The sequence below is a fragment of the Pholis gunnellus genome (genome assembly GCF_910591455.1).
Source record: "Pholis gunnellus genome assembly, chromosome: 14".
In the NCBI taxonomy this organism is placed as follows: Eukaryota; Metazoa; Chordata; class Actinopteri; order Perciformes; family Pholidae; genus Pholis; species Pholis gunnellus.
Genome location: NC_136541.1, coordinates 7,863,965 through 7,874,638, shown reverse-complemented (window position 1 = coordinate 7,874,638; position 10,674 = coordinate 7,863,965). Strand labels below are relative to the sequence as shown.

Genomic DNA, 10,674 nt, shown 5'->3' with positions numbered 1-10,674 from the left:
TTGTACTATTTAAAAGGTTGTGTTCAGAAGGTGCGGTTGAAAGAAAGGGAGGGCAATTAGGGCCGCACCTCTAAGCTCTGACAAGGATGTTCACAAATCCTAAATGTTGTTTTTAATACATTATTTTAAAACAAAGGGAGTAGTGTTTAAACAACCTATCAAGGGACACATTATTGATAGAGTTTTTTATGGAGTTCAGTAGGGAAGCTACAGAGATTTCATAACAGGAAACAACTGTACAGCACAAAAGAGCATTGACACATTAACAGTAATATGGGCCAGAGTTTAAACAAGGAGTGGTTTGTGGATCTCAAATTACTTCATGGTACTGTTGAAACATTATCTAAAGCTGGTTATAAAGCTAGTTCTGTCCTGTCTAAAAAAGACAGGCTTTGGCATGCAGAGTCTTTTACTGTTTCATGAACAAACAATTCAACAAATTATACTCCACATACTCCTTCTCCTGAACAGTTCTCATGACTGAATTTTGATTGAACTCGTCATTCAAGACAATCAGGCCGGAGCCAGTTACTGTATGTGAAAGGATCATTTACACCAACATCCAATCACATAAGCTCTGCCCCGAAACAACGTTTTAAGGATAATGAGCTGAGTTTTAAAATACTTTTATGTTATCAACTGTATAATGTCTTAACTTATTTGTAGTTTAGAACACTTTGGGTCCAATAATAGTGAAGCGGAAGTATAAAGCAAATGTTAAGTACCTTAAACTTGTACTAAACCACAATACTAGATTACATATACTTTTAATTAATAGTTAATAGTAAATTATATCTCACAATTCATTTGTATTTATTTGTATTAGTTCATTATTATTTGTTTATACAGTTTTCATTGTATGATTGTTTTAATTTAAGACATATAGGAAAACGATTTAATAATTGGCAAATTGGATTATATTTTACTGTGAGAGTACTCAGATTACTGAGGTAATAGTTATACCACCGTGGAGAAGTACTCTGTAGCGTCAAAACATACTTGTATAGCATACAAAATATACCATAGCATGCAAAGTATACAACATATATTTTTTAAAGGTAAAAGTAATGCAGTTCATTATGCAGAATGGCCCATTTCAGAATATGATATAATGCTGGATTATATTCATCCATAGATTAATGTACATACCACTTTAATATTGCAGCTGGTAATGGTTAATTTCAATTACTTTATATACTGCTGGGTAGCCTATTCTATAATAATATATCATATTTTATTTTTAGATAATATTTTGTACTATTTTTAAGTAACTAGTAGCATGACTTAATGTATTAAATAAATGTAATGGAGTGCAAAATATAACATAAAATGTAAATACTCAAGTGAAGTACAATCCCCTCAAAATTAAGATAAATTAAGATAAAATAATAATCCTTTATTAGTCCCGCAGCGGGGAAATTTACAGGATTACAGCAGCATAGTGCAAACAAGAGGTATGGTAAAAACAAGATCAAAACAAGTATTATAAATAAGTGAACTAAGTAATAAAATAGTAAAGAATCCACGATAACTACAAATATATGTACAGACAGAAACATTTTTTGTACAGTACTTGAAAAATGTACTTTCCAATACTGATTACATTTGTATTAATTTATTGTTTAATCTCTTTGTTGTATTGTTTGTTAAACCTGATCCGCACCTCACTGCGTATTATGTGTGATAGGTATGTTAAAAAAAACAATAAAAATAGTTGATTGATTATACTTAAACAATGTTAATAATTTAAAACGAATCAAAAAAAGCCTGTAGATTTCTATTTCGCTGTTTCACCAAACGTGTCGCTGTCTCTTTAAGAGAACCCCGGTCCTGCGCAGAGACGTGCCCGCTGTGTGATGCCCCTGAACCGGCCTAGAAAACATCACTTCCCTCGCGGTCATGCGCCTGTTTTGTCAGCTCTTTAGAGTTTGACGGCGCTGTCCGTCTTTGTAGTGTCCAAACACACTCGGTCCTTGATGAAGCAGTAGCGATATGAGCGTGTCTGCTTCTCTCTGACACAGTAAGGCTTCGTTTCCTTTCAGAGGTTCAGACCGGGCTAACGTTAGCTAGTGGAGCTAATTGCTAGGTAACGTCCGCTGTCAACACATCAACAGTCACGTGAGAGCCGTTAGAATCGAACGGTTAGATGAACTAACGTTAACTCACCGTTGACGGTTGGACGGTTGTCTTTTGTCAGTTAACGTTAGCTGCTTATTTACTTCACGGGTGGTGTGTTAAGAAAAGGCTGTTGTCTCACTTTAACCTGGTCAACTTGGAAATAGTTAATCATTGAAAACTATGAATTTTACCGTAACTCTCAATAAAGCGTTAATGCCAAAGTGAAAGTTGTAACGTTTGCTGCTGTAGGGCTGAAAGTAACAACGTAAGTGATTAATACATCGATTATTTATCTAGGTTAAACGTACACTCCACATCTAGCATCCATTCAGACAAAAGTTAACTATTTATATGACCTGGAATGTAAATAATTTATCAGTTAATTCCTTATGAATTAGTTCTTTATGAATGACACTTGAAATAGTTTAATTATTGGTCTTCACATGTTTAGGGATGCAACTGAAGTTTAACTCATTGTCAGTTAACCTGCTGCAAAGCATGGAGCCAGAGAATGTTTAGTATTTTAGCTTCATAACTGACTCAAACTATTTAACTATTAACAACAATCATATACACAAATGCTATTTGACATTAGTTACTTGGTAACCGACTACTGAAATAACCCACTAATTGCTTGAGCTCTATTTAAAGAGGCAATCCTGATGAATGTGAGCGAAAACAAAATCAATTGGGAGTCTTTGGGGGCCCAAAAAACCCATCTTTTAAACAGACGTTTCTGTTTCTGGCTCCCCCCTCTAGAATGGAGGACTCAGCATCGGAGCCCGTGACCCCACCCTTAGCGGCCTCCGGTCAGCTGTCGGAGTCGGCCGGGTCCTCCTCCACGCACCGGGATCACCTGGCCGAGTGTCCAAGGAGACGGCGGAAGGCGGCGAGGTCGCAGCGACGGGGGGGCAGTCATGAACAGCTGCTCGGGGAGATTGAGCGGCGGAGGTTGCCTGGTCAACACGAGCACTCGGAGCCCTCTGGCTCGGCGAGTGACACAGCGGAGAGCTCTCCTAAGAGGTTTGCACTGCAGGTTGCCAGCTGGTCCTCCGTGCCACTGCCTCAACTCTGTTGCCCGGGACAAGATGTTGTAGCGGTCTTGACCGGCCCCGTCCTCATTTTCTCTCTCTCTCCTCACAGGAGAGCCCACTTTCTACATGGACCGTATCCAGCCACTCACTTCGGACCCAAAGCCTGTATTCTGCCCAACCCAACTTCAGTCATGTAAGCATGAGGGTCGGAACTTTCTCTCTGTACGGAACTGGCATGTACTGTTTACACAGGAACAAAAAAAAAAAGCTTGTGTAACTGTGTGCGATAAGATAAAGTGTGGAATGCTGTGATTGGATGGTACATGAAATGGGATGGCTAACAGAACACACCATGGATGCTCGTTGTCACCTGATCTAACGAGTGTTTCCTCTCACTTGATCTGAAAACACGGGACAAAATTGTGCGCACAACGCCTGTGATCCGCCACGCAAGGGAGGAGAGGGACAGGTAAAGAGTAGAGGACAAAGAGTTTTAATATTCTGAGGTTTGGAGTTTGGACCTCACTCCTTCTGGTGAAAGTGTCATAACAGTTAATGAATGACTGCAGCTGTTGTAGATTCACCTTTCACTTTACTTGGAAGATGAGGTAAGACCTGCGATCACGGTGGCATTTCACTCTATATGGAATTAAAAGTCAGTATGATTATGATTATGCTCAACTCTGCTATCTGTTTCTGTGCATCTATTGTATTCATTTCCAGGCAGAATATGCGTTTGTTTACTTCACTTGTGTGTGTTTTCGTTTCCCAGGCACATCCAGGACCCGGCCAGCCAGCGGCTCACCTGGAATAAGCCGCCCGTCAATGTGCTCGTCATCAGGAAAATCAGAGACGAGAGCCTCGTCGAGCCTTTCAAAGAGCTCTGCAGGTTTCTAGTGGAGGTACCGCACTACTATTACAGAATATATGTTTGTTCACGTACGTTCTACGAGGTTAATGTCGGTGCACCGTGGTGTCTGAAACAGCACAGAAATCAGATTCCGACTCTCTGAGATGAGACGTTCTTGGTTTTTGGTTGTTTCACACATTAAAGGTTCTCTATACAACATTCAGAGCATCGATACGGCATCAGACAACTATTTCTATGCAAAGATATAGCGAGGTAATGTCTACCTGAGCAGATACTGAAGTCACTCTCCCTTTCTGTGTGATGTCATTTGAGTTTCTCTGTGCTTTGCTTATGTAGCCGGGCCGGCTGCGCGTGCCTTTTATTGCATGTTAGTGCACGTGAGCGTTGCGGTGTAAAGCTGGCGCCCAGCCACCTGTTCCCCCTCAGGTAGACACTGTTAGCACAGTTAGCACCGTTAGCTGTGAGCCGCTGACTCGGCCCTCGCCATGTTGAGAGCCGTGTTGAGGCAATAGATATGCTCTGAATGTCGTTTTGAGCACCTTTGATGACACATCATTTCCACTTAACAGTAGACCTAGTCTGTCACTCTTTGACCACATGAATCTCAAGTGTGTTCACTGTTCACATCATTGAATAAAATCAGTAAAAAGCTCATCATCTCATAATGGAGAATTTTTAGCAAAAGCATTTTCTGCCATTGATCCAGGTCCAAATCCTGTCAATTGAATTAATTATGTTATTAGGTATGACTGTTATATACTGCTGGGAAGTACTAACAAAAGGATACATTATTATCCTTAAAGTATGAATTATACTTTCATACTGTGTCTGGTATGACAATGAAAGAGGTGTTAACCTGCATTCTATGTAGTATTAAAAGGTTCTTAATTAACACTGCATGTTGTTTTCCTATGTTGGTCTACTGATGGTATTGAAATACATGTAATTGAATTTAAGAGTAATACCATCTTGCAATTTTGGGTTTGGGTTTATTATTAAGGGTGTCAGATTATTTGATTTCAGTTACAGTTTTGACCGTCGCTGCTATTAAACTATTAAACTGTTAAACTATTAAACTGTTAAACTGGACCCGTTTGTGACACTGAAAAACAGCGAGTCCAGTAAATGAACCAGACATGTTACAGTCTGCTCTCACGCAGCTAAAACACGTTTCCAAAACAAGCTGTGTTTTGTCCAAAAAGACGGCCAGTGATGCCGCGTATTTACATTCCACACAGACAGCATCACGGTGAACCGCGCACGTTTTGGTCGTACGCTGAACTTCATTTAGGAAACAGTACTTTTGAGAGACGTCCGTGTGTTTTGGCTGCCGCCACTAAAGCGTGTCTCTGTGTATCAGGAGAAGCAGATGATGGTGTACGTGGAACGCAGGGTAGCAGATGATGCTACGCTGTCAAAGGACGAGGCGTTTGGCTCCATACGCAATCAGCTCTGCACCTTCAGGGAGGGTGAGACTCCACAACAGAGACACACTAATGCACACTAATGCTCAGCCGAAGGCATTCGAAATGAAAACAAAGATATTAAATATAAAGCAGTGTTTTTGTCCGCCTGCAGGTTATGACGATATCTCTGACTGCATAGACCTGATCATCTGTCTGGGTGGAGATGGGACTCTGCTCTACGCCTCCTCTCTCTTCCAGGTAATCACACGTTTATTGGTTGATCCTCTGAACTCCGATGTCTTCAACATGTGGGAGTCTGACTGATGTTCTCTCCTGTAGGGCAGCGTTCCTCCGGTGATGGCGTTTCACCTCGGATCTCTGGGGTTCCTGACGCCTTTCAAATTTGAGTCATACAAGACCGAAGTGGCCAAAGTGTTTGAAGGTAGATCGGAGCGTTAAATGAACTATTGGTCGAATACGTGCGAGTGTAAACACTGATGTGTTTTCAGGCAACGCGGCCATCACTCTGCGCAGTCGTCTGAAGGTGAAGGTGGTGAAGGACATGCTTCAGAGAACAGGCCGAGAGCAGCAGCAACACAACGGACTCCTTCCTCACGGACACGCCAACAACGAGGCCGGGAAGGTCACCCTGCAGCTACAGGTGAGGTCAGACGGGTATGACAGGTGAGCGGGGACCAAGTGCTTCTTGAGCGAAGAAGTACACAAAGAAGTACACAAAGAAGTACACAAAGAAATACACAAAGCAGGGTAAAGGAGGACTTTAAGTTCCATAGTTGCTCATGTGATTGTATTTTATCCTCATTATAAGGCTCAGTGTGTCTGTGTCCCTTGTTTCCTTTTTGTTTTTTTAACCCCGGGTTTCTACATGTTTACAAGCTCAGTGAGCGAGCCGGGTTGCCGTGGGAACAGTCATAATAACGTAGGATGTTTGGGAAGTTCTGTTGAGCCAGTTTCCATGGAGACCCTGAACGTTAACGGCGCAGTCGACGACGAATCGATATTTAATGAGCTGTGACGCTCTCGGTCTGACACACTGTAACTTAACAACATGCCCAACTGCTGCAGTCACACGCACACACAGACACGCAGACAGACACACACACAGACACACAGACACACAGACACACAGACACACAGACACACAGACACACAGACACACAGACAGACAGACAGACAGACATAGACACACACAGACACATACACACACACAGACACATAGACAGACAGACAGACAGACAGACACAGACACACACACACATACAGACACACGCATACATACGCACACACATATACACACACAGACAGACACACACACATATTCACACACACAGACACAGACAGACACACACACACACACACACACTCTGCTGCAGTTTGTCATTTTCAGTTCAGCTCTCTCTCCTCGCTCCGTCTCGTGGATAAATAAAAGGCAGTGACGGATGGTTCTGGTCTCTGAGTCTGAGTCTGACCTCGCATTACATCACGTCTGCTGCATCCAGCAGGATGTTCGCTCTGTGTGTTCAGCTGACGTCAGTAAATCAGGCAGACATCACTGCTCAGCGCTGCAGTACTGTGGGAAGCATGATTTGTATGCTGCCTGTCTGCACGCCAGCGTTTGTTCCTCTGCTTGTAGTTTCCTCTCGTACTGTGGGAATGTAATGCACTGAAACTCTGCGTCTCTTGCTGGCTGATTTATACATTTTTTTTATTGAGTGCAGAGATTACAGCTAGTTTCATATTTACTGTGTAAAGGAATTGCATATTGAAGAGTGCCCCATTGTACGGAGCATTTCTACATCATACAGCAAGGAGCAGTGCAGTTATTTTGCCTTCATCATCCCTGCCAGAAAAGTTGTGTTTAAAGTTGTTGTTCGCTGGATGTCTGAAAAATTCCAGATATTATTGAAATGTTGCTTCAGACGTAGGCGACGGGATAAAATGATTAGATTTAGTTGTGGATAGGAACATCGAGCGGCCATTTATAAAGCACTCTACATTGTGTACACTCTTTACAAACCTTCAATGAAGTCCCATCACATTCTTACATGACCACATCATTCTCCATTTGTCAGCACTTCTACATACTTTTCATCCAGTTTTCTGTATTTTTGGTTAGAAACACATTTGATTGACCCTGAAAAAGATTACTCATATATGTGGATGCACATGAACACTTCAACACATTGATGGCATTTGGCCTATAGATGGCACTACAGTAACATAGTTAATTGAAATGGTCATCAACATATGTCACTATTTTGGTACCGATTCAGTGTCAAATTTGAATTTCTTTTATTGATAGTAGGCATCAAACAATGTACATTGTATATACAGATCTTCAGATGATGCCCATTTTATTTATACACATTTAGAACAAGGAGTGAAAAACTAACTAGGGAGTGATCGCTTCTCTACGGTACGATTTATGAAAATAAAGTCAGGTCTATGGGGTGTTACATTATGTAACCCATTTCTCCTAATACGAGTGTGTGTGTGTGTGTGTGTGTGTGTGTGTGTGTGTGTTTTCAGGTGTTGAATGAGGTGGTGGTGGACCGAGGCCCGTCCTCCTACCTGTCCAATGTGGACTTGTACCTCGACGGACGGCTCATCACCTCTGTGCAGGGAGACGGTAAGAGCAGTCAGACACTTCCTCTTGTGTAATGCCACTCTTTCATCATGACTCGTATGTATGGTGAATAAATGTGGTGAATGTTCTCTCTCTCTGTCTCTCTCTCTCTGTCTCTCTCTCTGTCTGTCTCTCCGTCCTCCAGGTGTGATTGTGTCCACGCCCACAGGCAGCACAGCGTATGCAGCCGCGGCAGGAGCCTCCATGATCCACCCCAATGTACCCGCCATCATGGTCACCCCCATCTGCCCACACTCGCTCTCCTTCAGGCCCATCGTCGTCCCTGCTGGCGTGGAGCTCATGGTAAGAATGAAGGGGAATGGAGACTGGTGCATATCGCTGTTTGTCTTAGTTAGACTTTTGGGTCCGTCACAAGATAACCATCAAGGTCTCTGAACACGAAGGATGACCACACTTTTTCCAAATGATATTCCCTCATTTGGTGGTTTGATGCTAGTGCTGTCTAACACTTGGGCTACAATCTCCAGAATGTACTAACGTAATATTTTGCCTGTGTGTTGCATTTTATGTCTCTATGCACAGCTTATCAATACATTTATTTTTTGTTGAAAAATAGTTTATGTCCACTAGGATTCTGCATTTTTCTCATCATTGTCCTACTGTACCGTGGAAAACAATAGCTTCATACGCACCTTACTTGTTTACCTGTAAACTAATTTAAATTGTTAAAAGGAAATCCTCGTTGTCATCGTTTTGCCTCGTCTTTTATGTCATGATGTGATCATAAGTGTTCTTTATTTTGAGGTATATTAGTATTAAAGGACATTTTTTTCAGTTTACCAACAGATTACCGTACTATGGAATTTTCTATCTTCTATATTTAACTAGCCACTTTTTAGCCATGCCAGGGATGGCAATGTCAGTCTCTGGAGTTGGTGTTTTTGTTAGTCAGTCAGTTAGTGTGTATCCTTCTAATAACTCGTAACTGTGTCTGCTTCAAATCAGATCACCTTGTCCCCCGATGCCAGGAACACCGCCTGGGTGTCGTTCGACGGCAGGAAGAGACAGGAGATCCAGCATGGAGACTGGTAAAGTTCTTTCACTGTCGTCATCAGCTGCCGTTTCATCACATCAGATTTATTCTTCCTCCATTTACGATTAATTAGCTTTTTTGCTTTTCTCTCGAAAACAGCATCAAAATTACTACATCTTGTTACCCAGTGCCCTCAATCTGTTGCCATGACCTAGTGTACGACTGGTTCGAGAGCCTGGCTCAGTGTTTGCACTGGAACGTACGCAAGAGGCAGGCTCGGCTGGAGGACGTGTCCGACTCGTCAGACACCGAAAACTGAATCAGCGGGTGCTCTCGACGCTCTCCACAGCAGCTGAGAGGGTCGACGGTGTCGCAACATTTTCTCGACACATAAACGCTGGACTGTGAAAGTGAGAGCATGCGTGTCTACAGCCGAATAAGTATTACGCTAGCTGATGAAGAGCATGTTTATTGAGCATACTGTGATTGCAGTATTTTATACGTTTGAGAAAGCATCACGCTACATTCCAGGGCAAAAACAATCTGCGATTGTATCTGTATTTTACAGGAAGAAAGCATGATTCTCACCCAGAAATGGAAAAAACCTAAACAATTGCAGTTACTTAAATGATTACAATATATTCATATTATGAAAGAATATTCTGTCGGAACGCTCATCGTGAATGTGATGCTCAGTGTGTGAGATATAGACGTTACTGTCATAAACTCTGGGGGATTATAGTTAGAAAACACTGATAGATTAAGAAAAAGTGTAAATGTAAATTTGTACATACAAGATTCAAGGATAAATGTATTTAATGTCATATTTATGTGATATTTATTTAGATGGAAGCTTAAAAAGAACTACCGAAGGCTACTGTTTGATTGTTCTGTACAAACATCTTCAGCCTTCTCTCTGTACATCCGAGGAGAGGCTTGAAAGGATTTCTTCTGTCGATTCCCCCAATTTCTTTCTTCTTTAATTCTACAAGTCAAACTGCATGATGTAGAACAAAACTAAATAGAACAAGTTAGAGAAACTTCCACCAGTCATGTTATTTTCATGATCATTAAACTGTGAACGTGAAAGCAAGTAGTGCTAAAATAAAGTTTAAATACTCGCTCACGCTTTTGTTCAGTCTGATCTTTGTGTGAACTCAAACTTTGAGTCTGCTTTGAAAAACTAATTCCTATTCGATAACATGAAAATATAATGAAGTGCTGAATTTTCTGAATATATCTGATATATATATATATATCTACAGGAGTGGATTTGTGGGCTAGGATTATTTATTTTTTATAATCATTTTAACATATATTTCTATAACGCATATTCAAATCTGGAGACTTAACATTTTACGATTGTTTCTGGACCTCCTGGTGTATAATTAGACGTCTATAATCTGCGGTGGTTTTAAAAATGTTAAAATTCAATATATCAATTTAGGTCTTAAACTTTTGAAAAAGTTTTAAATGCAATTTCTCTAGGTATTACATTTTGTAGCTTTTTTCAGTGGGTATATTTTATATTATTGCCTTTTAACGACAGCATGCTGTATTATATAGTTTTTGTTGACATACATAATACCATGACTATGGTAATT

General features: G+C 41.1%; 1 protein-coding gene across 4 annotated transcripts; it reads left to right on the top strand.

The window, feature by feature from the left end:
- The first annotated feature begins 1,429 nt into the window (after positions 1-1,429).
- nadkb (NAD kinase b) lies at positions 1,430-10,188 on the top strand. Of its 4 annotated transcripts, none has more exons than XM_079173467.1 (12): positions 1,430-2,020; positions 2,878-3,141; positions 3,262-3,345; positions 3,925-4,054; positions 5,384-5,492; positions 5,602-5,687; positions 5,769-5,871; positions 5,939-6,090; positions 7,980-8,079; positions 8,222-8,379; positions 9,043-9,125; positions 9,230-10,188. In XM_079173467.1, the coding sequence occupies exons 2-12, from the start codon at positions 2,879-2,881 to the stop codon at positions 9,387-9,389; spliced, it is 1,428 nt and encodes a 475-aa protein (XP_079029593.1). In that variant the 5' UTR covers positions 1,430-2,020; position 2,878; the 3' UTR covers positions 9,390-10,188. The 4 variants fall into 4 exon arrangements, with proteins under 4 accessions (XP_079029593.1, XP_079029592.1, XP_079029594.1 ...); XM_079173466.1 differs by having other exon boundaries at positions 1,430-2,383; XM_079173468.1 differs by lacking the exon at positions 1,430-2,020 and having other exon boundaries at positions 3,083-3,141; positions 3,262-3,760.
- Positions 10,189-10,674: the final 486 nt, after the last annotated feature.

Bases quoted from the DNA above. Each gene is read 5' to 3' on its own strand.
- nadkb (XM_079173467.1), top strand. From the start codon at position 2,879: ATGGAGGACTCAGCATCGGAGCCCGTGACCCCACCCTTAGCGGCCTCC. The intron at 5,872-5,938 runs GTAGATCGGAGC...ATGTGTTTTCAG, and splicing joins AGTGGCCAAAGTGTTTGAAG to GCAACGCGGCCATCACTCTG. The intron at 9,126-9,229 runs GTAAAGTTCTTT...TCTCGAAAACAG, and splicing joins GAGATCCAGCATGGAGACTG to CATCAAAATTACTACATCTT.